This window comes from Peromyscus californicus, unplaced genomic scaffold (assembly GCF_007827085.1).
Source record: "Peromyscus californicus insignis strain IS unplaced genomic scaffold, ASM782708v3 Scaffold_22__1_contigs__length_63687245, whole genome shotgun sequence".
Classification (NCBI taxonomy): domain Eukaryota; kingdom Metazoa; phylum Chordata; class Mammalia; order Rodentia; family Cricetidae; genus Peromyscus; species Peromyscus californicus.
The window spans coordinates 17,002,636-17,026,221 of record NW_026294525.1 but is presented as its reverse complement, the minus strand read 5'-3'; the positions used below and the strand labels follow the sequence as shown (position 1 = coordinate 17,026,221).

At 49.4% G+C, this 23,586-nt stretch overlaps 1 protein-coding gene across 1 annotated transcript in view; it reads right to left on the bottom strand.

Moving 5' to 3' along the window:
* The window catches only part of Zc3h12d (zinc finger CCCH-type containing 12D), a 31,581-nt gene extending 19,509 nt beyond the window's left edge, over positions 1-12,072 (bottom strand). Inside the window, exon 1 of the mRNA XM_052751597.1 lies at positions 11,705-12,072. Within this exon, the coding sequence (XP_052607557.1) occupies positions 11,705-12,018 (314 nt within the window). The 5' untranslated portion in view covers positions 12,019-12,072. The remainder of the gene's footprint in view (positions 1-11,704) is intronic.
* Positions 12,073-23,586: the final 11,514 nt, after the last annotated feature.

Below are 23,586 nucleotides of genomic sequence, written 5' to 3'. Positions count from 1 at the left end.
CACACACACACACACACACACGAACCCAGAACACTCTGCATAACCACCAAGATCCCAGGGACTAACTATGGCCCCTGATTATTGGTGAAGGCTTAGTGAAAATCCTGCTGAGTAGATCTGTGATGGAGAAGATACCAGCCTCGGCCTCCTCACCAGCAGAAAGAGAGACAACACAGGAAAAAAGGAGGAGCTGCCTGGAAAGACCTACAGCCCTATTCTACTGGCGACCGAAGGGACAGCAACGTGAGCACAAGTCACAGAATAAGTACAAGGGACACAGAGACCAGAACAGGTTCTCTCCCCCCGCCTTGCCCCCAAGGAAAAAAAAAACATGTAAGGTGGGAGTGTGCACAAACAAGTGCGGGTGCTGGAGGAGGCCAGAGGCATCGATCCATCTAGAGGGGTGGTGACGGGTGCCTGTGAGCTGCCTGACTTGGGAACTGAACTAGGGTCCTCTGAAAGACTCTGAACTGCTGAACCCTGAACTGCCGAACCCTGAACTCTGAACTCCAGCCCTGAGACAAGTTCCCAGAAGCCTGGCTAGAAATAACCAGCTCACACCCCGTTAAAGACCACACTGAGTTCCCCTTGCTGCACTGCCTCTGTTGTGTGACTTGGGATTGGGACAGACACAGGTTTACAGGCTAAGAACGGGAGTTCAGGGAAGTAAGTAATCCATAGAACCTGGAGTGGGTATGAACTATCTCTGGGAGTTCCTTCAGCTTCGGTAGCCATGAGGATCCTGACTTGGCTGCCTCCTCAGAGGCTGCTCTGGGAGGCTTGAGCAAACAGCGGGGAGGAGATAGCAGCCGGATGCCCTGGGAAGGGAGGAGGAAACGAAACATGAGTCCCTTCCACCCCCACACACAGGTTGAGAGAAGGAGGGGGAGAGGTAAGGGGATCATTCTTCGGGTTGCTCCTGGCCCCACCTCCTTCTTCTGATAAGCCCTGGGAGGACCAGGATACTGAAACTGGCCTCAAACAGGAGGCTGGAGCCTTGGCCCAGCACATCTGGGCAGGCTGCACATCCTCAGAACAGTTTTGGCTCAGCAGGGCTGCCTGGTTTGAAAGTGGCCCAGAGCAGAGCTAGAAACAGTTTTCCAGACCTCTTGCAGGCCCGAGGCATGGTGGTTGCCCGAGATCCAGGGACAGGACAACAGGTCCCTGCCGGAGGAGACTATTTTAAGCCATCAAAGCTGCCAACAAAGCCCAATGACAGTCCTGCCACAAGCCTTAGAAACGCCTTTCCTGAAAAGCATTGGGCCTCACTTGGTCCCACAGTCATCAGCGAGGCCTCCCGGGCAGCACAGGCCACCACTAAAGTGAGAACATTACCCAGAATCAAGAGCCTCCGCCCTAGAGAAAGTTGTCTAATAAACACCAGACCGGCCCCTTTGGTGACCAAAGGGTGACAGTGACCAAAAGATGTGGCGACCTCTTGGGATGACCTTGAAGTCTGGAGCTGAAACTGGGGACCCCACCTTGACCAGGACTGCCTAATTACGCATACCTCTTCCTCCTTGCTCCAATTCCTCCTTTATTTAAACCCAAAGCTCATCTCAGTTCCCTGAACTTGGGGTCCCTGGACCCCTTTATCTGTTCCTTTTCTCAGTGTACATTAATTAAGTCTCTGGTCTCTTTAATTAGCATGTTGGGACGGGTGGCAGGGCTTAGCTGTTGGGGCTGCTGAAGCCCCAGCTCTTGCCCTAAAATTCTTGTTTCAATCCCAATTCACCAGGACACTCTTGTAGCAGAGTACCATGAGAGCCAAGACCTCCTGTCCCAGCTATCACACAAGGTCTCAATGTCCCCAGTGGTTATTGGGAAAGGAGTCAGGCCAGGGATGGAAGTGCAGAGTCAGAATCAGAACCAGCCTAGCCTCCCTCACCATAAGGTACAGGCAAATGTCAGGTCAGCCCATCCTATTCCTAAAAACTGAGGAAATACAGGAGTACTGTGAAGGATAGACACCCCCTCCTCCACCGTCCCTCCCTCAGGTACACACGGCTCCCGTCCAAAGCCACCCAGCCCCAGTCAGTTATCAAGTAAAATGGTCACTACCACAATTACTCTGAAAGTTATTGAATGGCTCGGTCTCCTGGGACTCCCCGTGTATCTGTCTAATCACTCTTAAACCATGCAGCATGCGTGTGTCTCTGTTGAACTGGTGGGCAGACTTCAAGAGAGATGCAAAAGGCAATCCTCTTTTGCAACCTGGAACTCTCTAGTCAGGGTGAATTTTGATACGTGTGGAAGGAGTGTGGTAGTCGGATGATTGGAAGTGACGGCAGCAGTAGTGATACAATCGGTTCTGAAAATAGTCGACCATTAAAAAAATAAGCCAGCCTTCTCTCCCTGGTCTTTGGATGGGTGTGTGGTGGGGGGTGGGCTTTTGTATGGTATTTTGTTTGTGTTCTGACAAATAAAACTTGCCTGGAGCTCAGAGGGCAGAGCTAGCCACTAGTTAACCAGAGAGGCCAAGGAGTGGTGGCACACATATTTAGTCCCAGTACTTGGGAGGCTCATGCCTTTGATCTCAGCACAATCGGGAGGTGCAGACAGGAATATAAGGCGGGTGGAGACAGGATCTGGGCCCCCTTTTGGACGGAGGATTCATAGCGGTAGGAAGTCTCTAGTGACGGCTGCTCTGCTTCTCTGACCTTTCAGCTTTCACCCCGATATCTGACTCCTGGTTTTTATTGTTAAGACTAACGAGGATCATGCTTCAGGGGCATTCAGTGGGAGGGAAAAGGAGGGGAACTGAGCCCCAGTAGAGTTCCAGTCAGGAGATGACAGTCATCCTGGGTCCCTTTCCAGGAGAAACGTGTCCATCTGGGCTTTTGTCCCTGTCTTTGTACCAACTTAAGAACTCCTACTACAACAAGACTGTGCTGAGGGCTCAGAGACCCACTGGACATGCTGCTGTAGTCCTAGTACTCGGGAGGTTAAACAGGCTGGCAAGCTCGAGGCTAATAATGAGTTGCTGGTCAGCCTAGACCAGAAGATCTTTTCTCAAAAGATTCAAAGCACAGGGCCTAAGGACATAAGTCAGTTGGCACAGTGTTTGCCCAGTGGGCCCAAGCCCTGGCAATCAGACAAGTCGGGCATGGTGGGGCATGCCTATAGTTTCAGCACTCAGGAAGTGGAGGCGGGAAAACCAGGAGAGCAAGGTCCTCTTTGGCTACATTGTGAGTTTGGGGACGGCCTGGTCTATGTAAGACCCTGTCTTAAAATAACAAGAAGAAAAGAAAAGGGACACCGTCTGGCTTTGGGGTCCCTTTTTAGGGGAATGGGGGCTGTTAGAGAGGCTTAAAGCTCATAGAGAGTTCTGTTTGCCAGGTCATATCGCTCATTTTACCATTCCATTACTCCCTTGAGGAAATGACTTTCACTCCCAGTTTACCCTTATGGAAACTAAAGCGAAGAAACATGCCCAGCTCTCTGATCTGGTGGAAACTCTACAGGCCTAACTGTCACTACAGACTCTTCCTTCCTTTCCCCAAAATCTTTGAGGCCCAGAGAACAAGCCTTGTGCAGTGAGAGTCCTCCCATGGAGGACCGTCCATGGAGAGATTGACAGACCCTGGGAACCAGCTGCCATGAGGCCATGGGAAGGGAAAGGAGGCCTAGAAGTTTTGAATATTGGGAGGGTAGAAAAGGGAAGTGGTTGGTGTCTGAAACAAATTCTGCCTACATGACAACTGTACCCATGGCAGCTGGCTAAGAGGACTGTCATTTGCACAAACTACACAACATAATTGTACACACTGCATTCTGACTAGTGTCCAAGAAGTCTTTGTAGAAGTCAGGGGCTCACAGTTTGACCCATGGGATACAAGGTTATGGTCATGGGGTGGAATGAACAAAGATGTCTCCAGGCTCTGAGATGGAAGGGCTGCACTATTTCTGCCCAGTTTCTTGTTGGACGCTCAAATGCTGGTGCTCTGAATCTGCCCAATGGAAGATCTAACTCAGCCCAAGTCATGAAAGAAAAGAGGGTGTACAGGAGCCATCCTGATTGACACTTTCTTCCTTTTTCTTTCTTTCTTTCTTTCTTTCTTTCTTTCTTTCTTTCTTTCTTTCTTTCTTTCTTTCTTTCTTTCTTCCTTCCTTCCTTCCTTCCTTCCTTTCTTTCTTTCTTTCTTTCTTTCTTTTCTTCTTCTTCTTCTTCTTCTTCTTCTTCTTCTTCTTCTTCTTCTTCTTCTTCTTCATCTTCTCCTTCTCCTTCTCCTTCTCCTTCATCTTCTAGTTTTTTTTCTTCCTTCCTTTTTTTTTCCTGGTTTTTTGAGACAGGGTTTCTCTCTGTGTAACAGTCCTGGCTGTCCTGGAACTCACTTTGTAGACCAGGCTGGTGTTGAACTCAAAGAGATCCACCTGCTTCCACCTCTCAAGTGCTGGGATTAAAAGCATGCACCACCACTGCCTGGCCTGCCCACTTCTTATGAGGCAGAAATTGGTGCAGATTTGGGTAGGAGCCCAAGACCCCAGCCCAGAAGTAAAGTGGCACCTGATCCCAGACATGGTGGTTAACATCTATAATCCGCCGGGCGGTGGTGGCGCACGCCTTTAATCCCACCACTCGGGAGGCAGAGGCAGGCAGATCTCTGTGAGTTCGAGGCCAGCCTGGTCTACAGAGTAAGTTCCAGGAAAGGCGCAAAGCTACACAGAGAAACCCTGTCTCAAAAAACCAACAAACAAACAAAAAAAAACCATCTATAATCCTAGTATTCAAGGGGCTGAAGCAGGAGCGTGAAGTTCAGGGCCAGCTTAGGCTACATGGCAAGGCTTCAAACAAAAGAAAGCAGCCTGGTGTGCTGGCTGTTTTGGAAAGAGAGGGAGAAGGGTCAAAGGCAAGCTGGGGGTACATCTCATTCGTAGAGTACTAGGCTACGGTGCACTAAGTCTTGAGTGCAACACCACATAAAACCAAGCACAGTGATGTCCCAGCACTCCAGCAGTGGAGGCAAGGGAAGCAGAAGGTCAGCCTTATCCTCTGCTACATAGAAAGGTCAAAGCCAGCCTTGGCTACATGAAACTGTGTCTATACAAATAAATAAAGTGCATTGCTGGACATTTACCTTGAGGCCAGGTGTCTAGAGAACAGTTACACAGCTAACAGACTTACATTGTGTTCTCTTTCCCCCTCCTTTATATGAACACACACACACACACATACACACACACACACACACACGCACACTCTCACACTCGCACATATAAGGGTGTGCCCCTTGAAGGGACTGTAATGGAAAGGATTCTCTGGCCTGTGAGTCTACCAGAGCCACCATTCCAAGTGCACATGATGCATGAGGGATCTCAGCATTGGTGGTAGCAGGAAGTGTCTTGGTACTGGCCCTGAAAACCTCTGGTGAAGGGAATAGGGAGCTGGTACATCCTGTCCATAGCTGGCACGTTACCTGAAGGGCTGTACTCCACACGGGAGGGCTTTGACACCAGGGCAAAGGACTGTGGGGGCATGGTTGCCCGGCCTGCAGTCATTTCATAGGCCACACACAGGGAGAGGGGGGAGCTGCAGGGATGGGAAGGTGGTGATGGAGAGCTGCAGGGATGGGAACTGAGAGAGGTGATGGAGAGCTTCAGGAATGGGAACTAGTAGGGATGATGGAGAGATGAAGGGATGGAAAGGTGGTGATGGGTGGCTTTGGAAGGGGTACAAAGCCCAGAGCTGGTGTTTTCTTGCTCTGTGACCTCAGGTGAGTCACTGAGTTTCCGGGCCTCCAAAGAAGAGAAGTCCCCTTACGAGGAGCATGCCCTCATGTCTTTCTAGAATTCATAAAATAAGTGCTTTGAATCTTAGCATGTCAGAGACTTTTTAAAAAAGTCTTCTGAAGTTACCTAGCCAAACTTCTTAATTGTATAACTAGGCCTCAAAATAAGAATAAGGTCTGAGACTCATGGAGGCTCCTCAGTTGGTCAACTTGAGAAGCTGGACACGCACTTTGTCAACTTGTGTCGCCACTACAGTTAATTCAGACGAATGAAACAGGAAATGACATTTAGCCCTCGGTCCTCTGTGGTATCAGCTACCTTCCAAGGGTTCAACAGCCACATGTAGCTGTGGTGATACCTTGTGTACCCTAAAAAAAATTTGCCTGAAGATCAGCGAGACAAAGGAATAAGCCACTGCCACGTCTTACCTCTAGGACTCCTCAGCCTGAGAAGCCTTTAGTTCCTGTCTCCTCGCACCTTTTATACCTTTCTCCACCCAGCCATCACTTCCTTCTTAGTGCTGGGATTAAAGGCGTGTGACTCCCAAGTATTGGGATTAAAGGTGTGTACCACCACTGCCTGGCTCTGTTTCTCTTCTAGACTGAGTCAATCGCATAGGGTGGCTTTGAACTCACAGAGATCTAGATGGATCTCTGTCTTCCCAGTGCTAAGAGTAAAGGTGTATGCCACCACTACCTGGCTTCTATGTTTAATCTAGTGTCTTGTTCTATTCTCTGATCTTCAGGCAAATTTTATTAGGGTACACAATGTATCACCACATGTAGCAAATAGTTTCCATAGCAGTAATACAACCCCAGAACTTTCTGCCCTCTCAATTGTCTTGGTCAGCCTTGAACAAGTGGTCAGAACTTGGACTTTCAGGCAAAGATACACTGAGTCCTCTGCCTCTGACCTTCTGCTTTCCTTTGTGGACATGAGACCTGCAGAGAGACTGTGGAATACATATAGACCTGGCTTCCCAGGGTCTGGGACAGTGCTCATCCACTTTACAGTTTAGGGCTCTCATTTATTTGACTTGCTCCTTACAGAATGACAAAGTAAGCTACCAGTCCCGTTTAGAGGAACCCATAGAACTCCTGGTTCTGGAAACTTCAGGAAACTGAAGGCTTTTAAAGGTTGTGATGGGGTAGATCCACACATCCGGTTCCCTTCCGTGTAGATGAGTCGTGATCAGAATGTGTTTCATAAATCTCAAGGCCCACTGTGTCCTGAACAAATACATCCCCCTTGCTCATAAAAAGCCTTTAATCCAGGACCCAGTCCAGTCCATCTGGGTTCAACCGTCAGGAGAGAAAGCCACATAAGCTTCTACATAGAGTGGCACATAGCACCGGAAGCTGGGTCTAACTTGACCAAGTGCTGACCTCAGGACCCATCAAGTCCCTTCCTCAGCAGACAGGGACAGATGGCCTTCCTCGGACAATCTGTATGGACACAGTGCAGATGACTTGGTGCGTTATCTCTGACTTCTCATTGTATGTCAGTGGTCCCTAATGCCTTGGGGACCACAGATCCTTTAGTTATTTATTAAAAATCTTCTCTGCCGAGAAACAATCGTATGTGCACAAATATGCCATACCGCATGTCATCTCCAGCCATCGATGACTTTGAAAGTAAATGGGCCCCAGGTCCTGTCATGTAGGAGAAAGCAAGAGAAGAGGCTCTCCCTTAGGGCATCCAAAACGGAACTCAGCTCTGTGGACAACTGGAATTGAACCCAAAAGCTCCACTCGGACGTCTGCCCTCCAGAAACAAAAGCACCTGAAGACATGTTGTTATAAGCCGTCAAATGACAACAGGTGTTGGCCTGTGGGGGACTTCTGGAATGTAACTTCCCGATGATTGGGGGGGTGGGTGGGGGTGAGGGGGCTCTAGCAGGCCTGAGCATGGCTAACATTGCAGACAGGTTTTGCCCTTTTACCATTTTTCCTCTCCCTTTCAAAAAAAAAAAAAAACTTGCTTTCCTAAAGCTAGCCCCCAAGGTCTGTCTGTTCCCTTCCACTGACTCATTCAAGAGACAAAACATCAAGGTTCAACCATCAAAATTCACTGTTTGGCTACTACGTCCAGTTAGGATTACCAGCTCGCCCTAGCCCAGACTCCACCCCTTCTCCCCTCTCCCTCCCGCAGAAGCACCTGCGCTTGCTCTCTTGCTCACTTGCCACTGTGCAGCCTCCTCAAACCCCGATCGTTTCCCCTCCGGGGCAATGCATCTCCTTTGTCGTCTGGGTATGTCCTGGACTGATGCTGGGGGCCGACCTCCCTTTCAGGAGGAGCAAGCATGGCTGTCTAAAGTCAAACTGTTGGTCCCTCTAAGCAAAGGCACGGGCCGCAAGCTCCAGGGGGCAGAGGGATAGCCAGCCAAGGAAGATGTCCCTGTCAACAGGAGCTACACGTCTGGCATGTTAGGGATAAAAGACACATGTCCCACCCAGGCTTTAAGTCCCCCACACACACACACATACACACACCCAGGACCAGAGAGCAGCCTCACTTCCCAAAGCAATCTGGGATCGTATAAGCCTCTGAGAAGAAGGATCTCCTAAAAGCATCTTTCTGGCGTTATTAAAATTCTGTGCTCAGTAGATAATGAGACACTATTTTGAATTCCTATAAAGGGGCACTCTCTGTGGCAAGCCTTTCATGGCCGAGGATCTATCTGGCCCTGGGAACACAGGTCTTGTCCAAACTCCCACTGCAAGGGACAGTAGAGGAACAGAGAATGTATGCGCACATCCTCCTTTGAGGTAGAACTTGCCTTTGAAGGAAATGAATTAAGATCCACAGTCAAAGAATCATTATATAATACATGCTTTTCCCTGGGATCCAAGGGGCAAAGGGGTGTGTGTGTGTGTGTGTGTGTGTGTGTGTGTGTGTGTGTGTGTCACACTGAGGTATTTTGTTGACAGAAAGTATCTGGAAACACTTAGACTGTGATACTTTCTTTGCAGTAAGTCTGTGTAATGGTTTCCATTTGTAACTCACACAGATTGAGCGTGGAAAGACAAAATTGACCACAGCTGGAGGACCACAGCTGGAGGTCTGGGGGTGGCAGTGGTAGCACTGAACGGATTGACCCAGGACACTTCATAGTCATGTACAAATAGAGGATGTGGTTTCAGTTTGAATCCCAGGCTGCACAGAGAGTCCCATCCAAAGAAAGCCCCTAGCATCATTTTAACAGTGTTCTCTGACCCCCAAAGAGAAAACGCCATCCTGAAGTAGTCTGTTTGTCCTATAACCATTCTACTGTTTGCACCCCAACTCAGGGAATGCATACCATCTTGGGGCTGACGTGGAGGCTTTGATTTGTGCAATGACAACTTACATTCAAACCTTCTCTTAATTACTGCCCAGTGAGCTTTCTCCGGATCATGCAGACGCCACGTACCTCTTCCCCCTGCACTTTCTATAGCTGTTGGAGCATATTGGACTCATTTTTTTAAACTATGTACATTTATCGATTGGTGGGGTCACATGTGAGAAGGTCAGAGGACAGTTAACATGAATCCCCATCTCTTTCCACCATGTGAGTCCCAGGGAGGGAACTCGGGTCATCACACTTGGTGACAAATGCCTTTCCCACCTGAGCCGTCTCGCTGGGCAATGGATTCTTCCAGACCTCTGTCCTGGCTAGCTTACTGTCAACTTGATACAAGTTAGAGTTACCTGGCAAGAGGGAAGCATCATTGAGAAAAATGCCTCCATAAGACTGGCCTAGAAGCAAGCTTGTGGGGCATTTTTTTCTTAACTAGAGATTGATGTGGAGGGTCCAGACCATTGTGGGTAGTGCCACCCCTGGGCAGGTGGTCCTGGGGTATGTAAAGAAGCAGGCTGAGGATGCCATGAGGAGCAGGCCAGTAAATAGCATTCTTCCTTGGCCTCTGCTTCAGTTCCTGTTTCCAGGTTCCTGGCCTGAGTTTCTCTACCTTGGCTTCTCATGATGATGGACTGTAACCTGGAAGCCAACTAAATCCTTTCCTCCCCAAGTTACTTTGGGTCATGGTGTTTCATCACGGCAATCGGAACACGCTGAGACCGTCCTTTTTAACAACCCCAAAGAGCAAGATGTCATAGTTTCCCATCTGCTGCCAAAAGAGGGCGTAGGAGAGACACGGAGAGCGAATGCACAACAGCTTAAGTCCCAGGGAGAGGCGAGGGGTTCCATCAACGCTCGGTACGATCTCCGTGGGCAAAGCTAGCAGGTGGAAAACGAAGCAGATGGCCTTGGGACACACAGTGCTGGGCGCGCGGGGACAGCCCTGAGGCTGGGCCACACTGGGCTGGACCATTCCAAACCTCTGTTCTACAATGCCAAGTTCAAAGTGAGCTCAAATCCCCGAGGGGGAACTTCGGATGCCTGTTGACACATTTGGGGCCGCTGATAACTGCTTTTCGGAATTCCTACTCAGCTTTTTAAAAGGGAAGTACAAGTATTTATAGCTGTGAGTGAACAATTTCCTATGGCTCTGCCCTCTGCCCGGCTGTAACTCGGCCAAGTTTGCGCAATGCCCTCCTCACCCAGCCCTGAGCGTGGCAGCTTGGGAGACTGGCCACAGCGGAGCTTTGCCAAGTCAGGCACAATGACCGCACGCGCCGCCAGGCTGGAATCCCCAAGCACACAGAGAAGCCAGGTTACAAAGACTGACCTAGCTCTATCAGCAGCTCAAGGCGGGAGGGGAGAGGCCCCAGACTCTCCTTTCAGTCTTAATGGGACCTGCAGCCTTGCCTCCCCACCAGCCCCCAGCAGAGGGCTTTGAAGACAACCCAAGTACTTCTCGCATTCTGGTTCTCAAGCCCTAAGGGAGACTGTGGAGAGACCTACTGGCCTGCTCTGCACAGAGAGGAACCGAGTACTCTCGGCTTCCCAGAATAACACAGCTGGCTGGGGACAGACTCCAGAGGAGCCATATCAGTCAACGCCTAACCCTGGGCTCCTGCCCATCCCTGGCTCCCTTCCCTCTGAAGAAGGCTGCTGCTCCTGTGAGCCTGGTCACGGCACCGACTTGCTGAGCACACTCCAGCAGGCACTTTTTTGTAGCTCAGATTATTACAACTCCCCTCTGGGGAGGGTTGAGTCTATGTCACAGAACTGCAAAGAGAGGCAGCTTACCTCATTCCCACAGCTACTAAGACATAGAAGAGGGATTGAAAGCCTGATCTAAAATAAGTGAATGAAAACAAAGACAGACAGACAGAAGGAAGGAAGGAAGGAAGGAAGGAAGGAAGGAAGGAAGGAAGGAAGGAGGAAGGAAGGAAAGAAAGAAAGAAAGAAAGAAAGAAAGAAAGAAAGAAAGAAAGAAAGAAAGAAAGAAAGAAAGGAGTCCAACAAATTCAAATTAGAACTACCATTTGATCCAGCTACACCTCTTCTGGGAATCTAAATCAGGCATCCCCGAGACACTTTCACAAGCCGTGTTTACTGAAACCCTATTCACAATATTTGGGTTATAGAATCAGTCTAGATACCCACCTCCAGCTAAATGGACGCTAAAAAGAAATGAGGTAAGTACCAAAAAAAAATGATGATTGTGTCATTTTCAGGAAAACAGATGGACCTTGAGATTCATCTTCTTAAGCAATATAAAATCCCGACTCAGAAAGTCAAAGGCGGCATATATATATGGAATTGAGATTTATGTTATGTGTATTCATGTATAAGGCCGGGAAATAGAGGGTGGGCTATTTGTTAAGGAGGAAGGGGACCAGTGGAAGAAGAGGAGAGACAGAAGGGGGTGATGGGAAAGTGACTATGGGCAAAGCGTGTGATATACATGGATGACTATGTCATCAGGAAACCTATTATTTTGTGTAATAGTTTAAAAAAATCATCCATTGTGCCTAAAACTCTTTGAACCAAACCACGGAGAGGAAAATCGTCCCCTAGACTCCTGAGATCAAGGTCTCTGGCCCCAGAACCCAGCAATAGCATTAAGGAAAGCAAGGACACTACCTCATGGCCACATTGCTGCCATCGATCACTATGGGCCGCAGGTAACTGGCTGGATCTCCGCCAGCCTCTTCCAGGCCTGGTCCCAGGCCCTGCTGGGCAGAGTCCCGGACTCCGCAGCATCCCCGGGGCGTCAGCACTACCCCAGTGCTGTTGGCCGGATCGTCCTGGACCCTCGGGCGGCTACCAGTCTGGATCAGCTCCTGTAGCACGTCGTTGACCAACGCGCTGTCGCCCAGTTTGCCCAGCACCCTGACCACGTCGTCCTGGCTGTAGCCCAGTTTCTGGAAAAACTCCATCTTGCTCCGACGCTCCATAGCGTGCCAGCTGTTGCCTGGCACAGCTCCTACCCTGGGCTTCCTCCTGGCAGAGCTGCACAGGCATGAGCTGAAAAAAAAAAAAAAAAAAAAGCAGTAGTCGGGTGTTTGCTGAGCAGCCTGGCAGCAGGGCCACTGGGTGAGGAGGGCACTCTGCGTGGACTCCTCCCTCCTGGCGTTATCTATCAGGAAATCACGCCTAGCCTGGTCCCCTTGGGGATTTTCAGTTGCTTGGTGTGGCCGGCAAGCCACAGATGCAATCACGCCTCTTTTACTGATGTGTTCTCCGAGGCCTTTGCTCCAGTGTGCCCGTGCAGGAAACACTAGCCAGGGCCCAGGGTGGCAGGGGTGGAATAGGGCACCAAGCCAAGGAAGCCTTTTGGGAGACTCTGTTAGGAGCGAGCTGGTGTCCACTCAAATTTCTGCACGGAACTGGTTAGCGCCAGTACCTCAGGGTGTAGCTGTGTTTAGAGACAGGGCCTTTCGAATCAGGTCCTTGGGGGCACACGGTGCTTCACCCTGCAACAGCTGCGCTACAAGGAGAGGTGAGGCGCTTTAGACCAGACACACACACACACACACACACACACACACACACACACGAATGACCTCAAGAGGGTGAAGGGACTGCCTAGGGAGTGAGGCCTGGGAAGGAACTAACGGCGTCGTTGTCGTTGACACTTGCATCCCGAACTTGCAGCCTCAGAATCCGGTGACTTTCAACTGTGTCAGCCTTCATCTGCCAAGACTGTGGCTGCTGCCGTCTCGCACTGGCTCACCCAGGGGAGAACGCTCACAGAAGAGCCTCCCGGAAAGGCAAGGCTACCCAGGAATTCAGTTCTGCACTCTGGCTCCATTTCCACTCAGATCACACTGAACCTTGAAAGGAAAAGGTCCTGACTCAAATTAGGCTCTTCCTGTGGGGTCACCCAGCATGGCCGCCCTGTGTGTGTGTGTGTGGGGGGGGGGGGTGTCAAGGAAGAGACCATGCCTGGCAGTTGTTTTCAAAAGGGGGAAATGGGAATATTCAGGACACCCTGGGTCTCTGTACTACTCACAAAAAAAACTTGACTTCGAAAATGTCTTAAAAGGTAGAAATAGGCCGGGCGGTGGTGGCGCACGCCTTTAATCCCAGCACTCGGGAGGCAGAGGCAGGCGGATCTCTGTGAGTTCGAGGCCAGCCTGGTCTACAGCGCGAGATCCAGGAAAGGCGCAAAGCTACACAGAGAAACCCTGTCTCGAAAAACCAAAAAAAAAAAAAAAGGTAGAAATAAACTTGAAGCCATAATTACTGTGAAAGATTCAAACAGTGCAGAAGTAGAGGGAAGGTACAACACACGGCCCACACCCCAGTGCCTCTTGTGCTGACCCTGTGTCTGCGTCTCTCCAGGGCTGTCTCTGTGCACCTACTTGCATATTAAAGGAGGATTGTTTCTGGTTTGTTTTTGCATACACGATGCCATGCTGGACGTATTGCTGGTCATCAGCTTGCTTTTCTCCTTTAAAACACATCTCGGGCATCTTTTTCAGGCAGTTTCCGGGATCTGCCCACTGTTTATCCAGCATCAAATTGGATGGCGAATGAATGAATGAATGAATGAATGAATGGTATTCTTTAGGGTTAACCATAGGCCAAATGGTAGAAATTTAGTTGTCTTCTATTTGTCTCTGTTAGAGATCCTGCTCACTGGAGATTCTTGCACATCTTCCTTTCACCCCACCCCCACTTCCCAATGCTGTGAATTCTTCACCTATAGATGCCATACTCCCGTATGAATCCCTTACAGCATGTGTGTTTCTGGGCTAGCCTCCCACCCTGACTTCACACACTTCCGCAGACCTTCCCATGCAAGGCGGGAAAACGGACAGAGCTAACAAGGCCAGAGCCCGCGGGGTGCAGAGCATTTCAAACACAACCTTCTAGACATGGAGGCCTCTGCTGCTTCCCCTTCCCCCCACCCCTCCGCCATGCTCACCTCCCACTCCGCCTCTGGCCAAGCTCATCTGGCTTGGACCCAGTCTTGTATTTTTAACACAAATCTGACCATATTTCCTCTGCTTAAAAGAACGCTCTACCACAGTCCTTAGAGACTACAGAAGAGATGTCAAGTTCCTGGGCATGCAGAAAAGGTGTGTCACCCTGCGACTCTGACCTCAGCCACCCCACCACCTACCAGTGCCTCACCTAGTCCTTAGAGCGAAATGAATCTCTTCCTCATGTCTAAATATTCCAGGATGCTCTCACACACATGCTTTTCTCCTTTGGGGGTTTGCCAAACTTTAAATTTCAATTCACACGCCACTCAGAGGGATCCTCCTGGAGTCTACAGACCTAAAGAGAGCTCGGTCATGCCACCTACCACAACACACCACCTTTGGGATCGTTGCACATGAATTATCATTTATTTTTCTCAAGAAACTCAAGTGTTTAACCTGTCTGCCTCAGGGCCACCATCACTTAGTGTGGTACCTGGTAGAGCTGAGGAGTTGGATAGATTTTTTTTTTTTTTAAGTGGACGGTCTAAGCTGGAGTTTTCCTCTTTTCCCATGTTTTTCCTTGAGTTTTAAGTCTTGAAGAGCAGCATCCTCCAGAGGCCCCAAAAGAGACATCCCATCATCCCCTTTGAGTCCGCACTTCCGTATCCAGTGGGTCGTTAGTTCCGTCTCCTGGACGTTTTGCACGCCCACCCTGCCCTTTACACTTACAGTGACATTGCTCCATCCTCTCTCTCACCCACTCCTCCATGGAGCAAACTTCCTGATTGCCTTCTTCACACTGGTTCCCCAGAAACCAAACAAACCACAATCTAATCTCGACTCGCTCATAATCTACTCTGGAGAACAGACCAAAAGAATGTCAAAAGTGATAAGTCATAAATCCCAAATAAGCCCAATTGGTTGCTTAGAGGTTTAGCTTTTTTGTTCTTTTTTATATTGTGTGTGTGTGTGTGTGTGTGTGTGTGTGTGTGTGTGTGCCCGAGTGCTCATGTGGCGGTCAGAGGACCACTTGTAAGATCCTATTCTCTCCTCCCACCAGCGTGGGTCCTGAGGATGGAACAGGATGCAGGCTCCCAGCAAGGTCTCTCACTTGCTGCATCATCTCACTAGCCCACAACGACTGTTTTGATTAGGAAAAAAAAAATGTGCTTTGGGAAGCTGGAAAGATGGCTCAATAGTTAAGAGCACTTGCTGTCCTTGTAAAGGACCTGAGTCGGGTTCCCAGCAGCCGCAGGGAGGCTCACAACCATCTGTAACTGCAGCTCCAGGCAATCCGGTGCCTTCTTCTGGCCTCTGCAGGCACCAGGCACACCACACTCAGTGCATAGACGTACATGCAGTTTGCCCCACCCCACCCAACTACACTAATGCCCAGCCACTGCTTAAAGACTCTTTAGCTGAGGAGTTTGATAGATTTTTTTTTTAATGGATAGTCTAAGGTCTAAGCTGGAGTTTTCCTCTTTTCTCCAAACTCCCCATCCCTCCGTCTTACACAGAGGAAGGGTCAAAACTCATCCACATGAGCGTCAGGGCCTCACGGTCAGCCCTGTTCTACCTCCCATCTCTTAACTACGAGTCCCTGGTCCAGCCTCACCGTCTCTCTGTGTCCACTGAGCAGTCCTCTCTCAGGACCTTTGTCCTCCAGGGCTGGGGTCCACCTTTGGAGCAAACTTCACATAGAAAGAGGGCACTCACCAGCCTGACGTGTCACCTCACACGGGGATGGGGGTGTCACTCACTGACCCACAAGACTCCTCCTCTACCTGAGACATCTGTTCCCTCCACAGGCTAAGCCTATTATATTTTCTGGAAGCTTCCAAATTGTGATGCTCCATCAGCACCCCACCCCTCACTGCTCATGCAAGCACCTCTACACTTATTTCGGGGTGGGGGTGGGGTGCTAAGAACAGAAAGATAGCAACAGAAATAAAAGCATACGTGTTCCCACTGTGGCTTTTCGTGGTTTCCATATCATTTTTATGAACTCCCCATTCAACTTCCTGTTTCTCTTGGTGGGAAGACAGTTTAGAGGTGCACATTCTCCTTTCAGGGTTGAGGAAAACTGAGGCTGCCTATCTAGTAAACGGCAGAGAGGGACTGACAGTCAGTACGTTCCAGAAATAACTTGCTATTTTTGAGTCATGTGCTCAGGCCGGGGGGGGGGGGGGGTGCCAGCATCTTACCATTGCAGAAATGGAACGGTTAAAATGTTAAAATTGTAGCCGAGTGGCTTCCCTTCCGTCTCAAAGGAACAGCTCTGTGAAGAGTCCCAAATTTATTTTACAACTGCTGCTGCCGGGTGAGACAAAAGCAAGAACGTCTGGAATGAGAAGACTTGCGTCCGAAGGGGTGAGTAGGCAGCTGGCCATGTGAGGGCCTTCCCTCAGGCTGCTTCTCTCCACGGAGTCAGCATGTCGTGGCCCAGAGAGCCTTTTCTGAGAAGACTCTCAGAAGGTATGTGTGCCACCAGACAGCTGTTTTTATACAAAACTAACGGAGAATTCACCTGCTTCAGAAAATAATTTCCCCTCGGGACCCTAACAGCAACTTTAGTTCCTTTTAAAACAAATGTCTTCTAAATAAGGGAGGAACCAGGGGTAGGGCCCTGCTCTCAGGAGGCACCCCTCCACTCCGATGGGACGATCTTCGTGCTGTTAACACCCGGCTGCTTAAGTGTGACCTTCCTATTTTTAAAACCTGAGAGTCTGAACGACCTCATCTCAGTTTTTCTTCCTCAACCTTGACTGGAAGTCACAGACAGCCCAGAAGATTAGTAACCAAATCTTCCAGATTTCATCATGAGACCTTGCGATGGTCAGCATCCATCTCTCCCTCAGGACTGAGGGTGGAGGCAACTACCCTGTGGGAAGACCCCTTCTAGAAGCAGCAAACCCAGGTTGAAGACCGCCAAGCCGAAGGCCTGTAGCCTCTGCTTGGAAGGGCATCTGGGGAGTGGAGGAGAGGAAGAGAAGAGAAGGTGAGGGGTAAAGACACCAGAGAAACAGCAGCCTCCACGTGCACAGAACTGTCTAACTATGAGGTGCTCCCCCCACACTGTCTGCAAGAGCCCCAACCTCCTTTTGAGGTGGGAAATGCTAGCCCATTCCTCATGTGGCAGTTTCTGTGTGGAAACTGAGGGAAAAGGCCTTTGGTGACTTGCCCAGGGTCCCAGAGTGACTCAGTGGGAGACCAGCCCGCCAAGGGAAGTGCTATTTGTCTCCCAGGCCACAGAGCACCCTCCAGTGGCCACCTGCAGCGCACACCCACAGCATGGAGCCCCCAAACTACTCCTTCAGCCCCCTGTCCTGACCCCCAAGGCCACTTGAATGGAATTTAAACCACAGTAGTGAGGAGAACGTCAGCCTGGCCCCAGCTCTCAACAACTTCGTGAAAAACTGTGGTGGGTCAGCGTCGGATCTCCAGGCCCTCGGTAGAACTAGCTGTCAGTCGGATTCTTTTTGTTTTGTGTGGTTTTTGTCAGTTAGAGTTTGAGGAAGTCATAGAGAACCTAAGATTTCGTCCCACAGGACTGATTTCTTCTTCCTTTTTCTTTTTTCTAACCTACGCACCTCTGACTTTTTAAAGAGAATTTGTAATTTAAAACATATACAGTTGAGTGGTGGCTGCTTGCCTGGCATGCACAAGGCCCTGTTTTAACCACTTCTAAGCTCACGGTCCTGTCCTGGTGAGTCGTTCACACGTTGGAGAACTGTTCACACCACCCATCTCTAGAGCTCTTCATCCTGCGAAATTCATTCTTCTCGCTGCCCCAGTTAGCAGCCGCCGTTCCACCAGAAGTGGAGTGTTCGAGGCCGTCCTCACTCACACACCACTCTCTAACATGCCCTTCTCCCATGCCCTTGACTGAAGTCTGTACTGTGCCTGCCACGTTAACCGATAGCAGGGCCCGCACACTCACCGGCAGGGTGTGTCCCTGCGGTTGGTTCTCACAGCAGACACTGCCCAGCAGCAGCCTTGAGCCTTCACATTGAAGGGGAGCGCTCAGTCCCTCAGGAGTTCCTGGAGTCCGAGGGGGACAGAAAACCCAGGCCACACCCCTGCTCGAAGCTGATCCATGCCTACGCTCCACTTCCTGCCCAAGTCACGTTCAGCTGCAAAAGGTACCTACACTTCATGTTAAAAATAAAAGAAAGAAAGCAGCCCGAGGTAGTAGGAAGTCAGCGCACCTCTGCCTGAGTCAACCAATCAAAGTGCAGCCGTCACGCAAAACAAACTCTTCTGAGGGCTGCAGCAGGAGCCTCCTCCTGGGAGAGCTGGGAGTCCCGGGAGAAAAAGGAGAATCTGAGGGTGTGCTAAGTTCCTATTCCTGGTGGCTAGGAATCCCATCTGCTTGAAGATGCTCCTAGGGGGAAGCAGGTGCTCCGTTAAAGGAGACCACAGCCTGCAAGAGGGAAGTGTTACCACAACGGAGAGAACAGAGATCGTTACCAGTTGCCCACGGAACTTGGGCTTGGAGAAGAATTCTGCCCTTGATTCACAAAGCCAGAAGTCCCAACAAGTAGTGAATTCCTTTGGGGTAGGGGGAGCAGGGGGCGTGGCTCTCTTCACCGCTGTCCTGCATGGAATGGATGACTGCTTCCCTAACTGGGGAGACGTCTGAGCCCAGACCTCTACAGCACAGCAGTCCGCTGCTCCGCAGCGAGCAGACGCCCCATTTTGTTTCCTGAATCTGGGGTGTTTCAGAGCAATGCAAGCAAACTGTACAGCAGCCCACCAGACGACATCCCTAACAGTGACGTTCAAGGACACAGCCAGGGAGACAAGCTGAGCTTAGAACACAAGAGCTGGTACTGGGGAAGTAAGGCGGCCTGTCTTTCACCCAAGTGAGTGATGGAGATTAGAACCCAGGTCCCCGATTTTGTACAGCAAACACCCTCACCCACGAGTCATCGCTCCAGCCCTTTATTTATAATGTTTTTTGAAATGCAGCCTTTGTATGTATCCGAGGTTGGCCTTGAACACGCTATGGCCAGGCTGGCCTTGAATTCAGTCCTTCTCCCTTGGCCTCCCCAGTGCTGAGATTAAAGGTGTGAAATACCTTGCCCAGCCTCGAAAGCTAATTATTCTCTTCAATACAAGACAACAGGTCATCGACGCTTTGGGGTGATTATCAAGATGGGCCCAGGATGTGGGATATAAAATCTTGGTTTGTGAGCCATTAAGACGGCTTAGCAGGTAAAGGCACCTGAGGCCGGGACTGATAACCTGAGTTTGACTCCTTCGACCCACATGTGGAAGGAGAGAACCCACTCCTGCAAGCCGTCCTCTGACCCCCACACTTGTGTCCTGACACATGTGTACCCACATACACCCATACACACATACACATGCACACACACACATATGCACATACACACAAATAAATAAGCAAAAGTAATAGACGTTTTAATAAGAAACCTGATTTGTGTCCATTCCTGAGTCAATAGCATTTCTGCAGAGGATGGGACCAAGTGAGAACCAAATTATTTCTCCAAAAAAAGATGGTTGTGGGTGACAAGATCGCTCAACAGGTATGCCAAGTTGATGACTTGAGTTCTATCCACAGGACCAACCAAATGGAAGGCGAGAACCGGCTCCTTCAAGCTGTCCTCTGACCCCCACACTTGTGTCCTGTCACGTGTGTACCCACATACACACATATACACATACACATGCACACACACACACAAACATATGCATGCACGTACACACACTACATTTTAATTTTTTTTTTGAGTGGACAGTGCCTGGGAAGGACACTAAGCTTATCTGACCTCCTCCACACGTGTATGTGCACACTCTCACACAGATGCACATACACGCACAAAAATGTTGGCGTCTGTTCAGTGGTCAGACTAGAATGTGATTGGTGGAGACTTCGGTGTCTTAATTCCTGGAGTCATCATAGAAAACTCGATTCTCAGTTGTCTTTGTTAAGGAGCCACCATCCTACGGTCCCTTTCCAGCATCTGATCTAGAGAAAGCTCGGCTGCGTTTGCCCACAGCGGCACATTTCAGCTGCCGTGACTGTAGGTAGGGCTGAGAAAGAAGTCGGTCTCGCTTAGGCGACTTGTTACCCACTGGAAGGAGAAACAGTTACAGTGTCACCCACTCCAAACTGAGTTCTGCCTAGAAGAGGAAGGGGCAGGGCAGCAGCTTGCGTGGGAAGAGGCCCCAGACTCCTTCTGCAGCCCCATAAGAACCTATCAAACAAGAAAAAAAGAGAGAGGACCGCAGTCTCGAAGTGGTCTGGAAGCCAACACCCCACAAATGCTCTTGAGTCCTGAGCAGAGCAGGGTGGCAAGGCCTCCTTCCTTTTCCTCTTCTGCCTGGTCTACCCCAAGGCTACTTCTGCCTTTTCAAAGCCTTTTTGGTGACACTGGGGTCTGTGCCATCAGGAAGTGGCCCAGAAGGGCGTAGGCGTGTGGGGATAGATCCTCACCACAGAGGGAGGACAACGTGCAGGTAGGTATCATGCACACGGAGCCCTCGAAGCGCAGGACGCTCGAGGGCCAGAAATGCTGCCTCCCTCCATCTACAGCACCAGCCAACACCAGTCTATGCCGATGTTTCCTGAGTGAGCTAAAACTGTATAGCGCAGTGGGGACAAAGTCATGCACCGACTTGGCCAGAAAGAGTTCCTCTCAGCCTTCCATTCATGTGTTCACCAGAGGCAGGCAGGTGTCCCCATTCTCCAGATCCTGCCAGCACGGGGGTTTCCGAGCCATTCTGCTTTTTGCCAAACCCATATGTAAGGCAGGGTTTGCCAAGGCCATTTCAGCTTTTTGCCCCGGGCTGCTAGGATTGCCCACACAGTGGCCCATTTTCCTATGGTGTTCCCTTTTCTTTTTGGTTTGTATTATCTTCCATGTATTGAGGCTTTGGGTGTTTTGTGTATGTCATAAGTATTTGTTCAATTTTATGTGTAACTTTTAACTTTGTTTATAATGTTTTGAGGTCCACAGACACTTATTTTTCAGTAATGTATTGGTTTTTCCTTCATAATCTATGCTGTTTGACTCTTGTTTAAAAAAACAACTCACTTTATCCTGGGGTTGAAAAGACATTTTCTCTCAAACTGTAATTTTTTAAAAAAAGATGTATTTATTTATTATGTATACAGTGTTCTTCCTGCATGTATGTCTCCACACCAGAAGAGGGCACCAGATCTCATTATAGATGGTTGTGAGCCACCATGTGGTTGCTGGGAATTGAACTCAGGACCTCTGAAAGAGTAGCCAGTGTACTTAACCTCTGAGCCATCTCTCTAGCCCCCTGTAATAGTTTTTACCATTACATTTTTGGGGTGTGTGTGTGTGTGTGTGTGTGTGTGTGTGTGTGTGTATGCATGCCAGAGTAACACCTATGGAAGTCAGAGGACAACTTGTAGAAACTCTTCTCTCCTACCACATGGGTCTCAGGATTCAAACTCACTCAGATGTCGGGCTCGGCAGCAGGCACGTTTACCAGCTGAGCCGTCCTCCTACCCCTGTTTTTTGTTATTTAAGTAAGACTTTTAGCCATAATCTAAAGTTTATTTTGATGAATGTTCTGAGGAAGAATCTGGCTCAACTTACGTAGTTTGGGGTCATGAACTTGAAGCCAGACAGACCCACTCTGCAATTTATCGGCTTTGTAACCTCAAGCCAATGAACTAACACCTATGCTTCGCTTTCCTTCCGTGTAAATGGAGCAGTAATCTGACCACCTAATGAAGACATCGGGAGAATGAATTAGCACATGCAGGGCTGGGGCTGCAGCTCAGTGGTAGAGTGCTAGCCTACCTGTGCAAGATCCCAGGTTCAATCCTTAGCGTCACACAATAAAGACGCTTTTAAACATGCTTTCAAAATAAACACGGGTACTTGCAACAGCATCTGATCTCTGTTCAACGCCCAGTCAATGGCTGTTATCATTTGACTACAAATTCGTTCATTCTTTTTGTGTGCATGTGGTTTGATAATCAAACCTCAGCCTCCCTCCCTTCCCAATTCAAAAGCTTTAACTGATTGACAGTCTCCCCATGTAGCTTAGACTAGCCTTGAACTCATGATCCTTGTGCTTCAACCCTGTGTTTTAATATTTATTACGTGTGTGTGTGTGTGTGTGTGTGTGTGTGTGTGTGTGTGTGTGTACATGCATGCCATGCCATGTGAGTGGGTCAGAGGATAACTTTTGGCCATCAGTTCTCTCCTTCCTCCTTGCTAAGGATCTTTTTTGTTGTTTCTGCTGTTTACTACATACGCCAGGCTAGCTGGCCAGCAATTCCAGGCTATTCTCCTGTCTCCGCCTCCCATCTCCACTGTAGGAGTGCTGGGATTACAGATGTGAGCCACCACATCTGGATTTTTATGAGGGCTCCAGGGATCAAACTCAGGTTGTCAGACTTGCATGGCAGGCCCTTTTCCCAGCAGCCCTCTTTTGGTTTTTTTTTTTTTTTTTTTTTTTTTTTTTTTTTTTTTTTTTTTTTTTTTGTGGTTTTTCGAGACAGGGTTTCTCTGTGTAGCTTTGCGCCTTTCCTGGAACTCGCTTTGGTGACCAGGCTGGCCTCGAACTCACAGAGATCCGCCTGGCTCTGCCTCCCGAGTGCTGGGATTAAAGGCATGCGCCACCACCGCCCGGCCCTCTTTTGGTTTTTTGAGATCTGTGTATCCCAGTCTGGTCCCCTCCTGCCTCAGCATCCTAGACCCAGAGACCGTGAGTGTCTGACACCACACCTGACTCAAATAGAACTTTTTAATGGAGACTGGATTACTCCTTCCAACTGCGGCAAAGCCCAACACCTAGAAAACACTGACAAGTTGCAGAGACATCAGAACAGGGTGTTATGGAACACACCTTTAAACCCAGCACTCAGGAGGCAGAGGCAGGAAGGAGACTGTGAGGCAGAGGCTGGTAGGTCTACATGTCGAGTTCCAGGCCAGCTAGTGCTACAAAGTAAGACCAGGTTTCTAAAGCAAAACGACTTTGCGGAGACTAGCAAAACTACTCTCCCAGTCAACAGTAGGAATGTGTGTGCTCATCACACACAGGTTGAGGCATAGGAGAGATGGCTGAGCTGTTTAGAGTAGCTGTTGCTTAGGCAGATGACCTGGGTTCAATTCCTACTGCCTGTATGGCAGCTCACACAATCTGATGCTCTTTTCTGACCCCCATGAGCACCAGACATGCACATACTGAACATACACACATACCTACCTACCTACATACATACATGCAGGCAAAACATTCAGACATATACAATAAAAAATTAATTCAATTATTAATTACTATGTACTGTCACACACAGGCTGTTTGGTTAAGGTTTAGAAAAATTTTTTTTTCTTTCTTCCCCACCCTTGAAGACAGAGTTTCTCTGTGTAGCCCTGGCTGTCCTGGAACTCACTATGTAGACCAGGTTGGCCTCAAACTCAGAGATCCTCCTGCCTCTGCCTCCTGAGGGAAGAAAATCATTTCTAGGCCATCATGAAGCCACAACTTGAGAAAACAAATGGCCTCTTCCAGTGAGGGACTGTTGGACAGACCCTAATGTGGGAAGGTCTGGCCTTCCAAAGATCAGCCAGCCTTTCT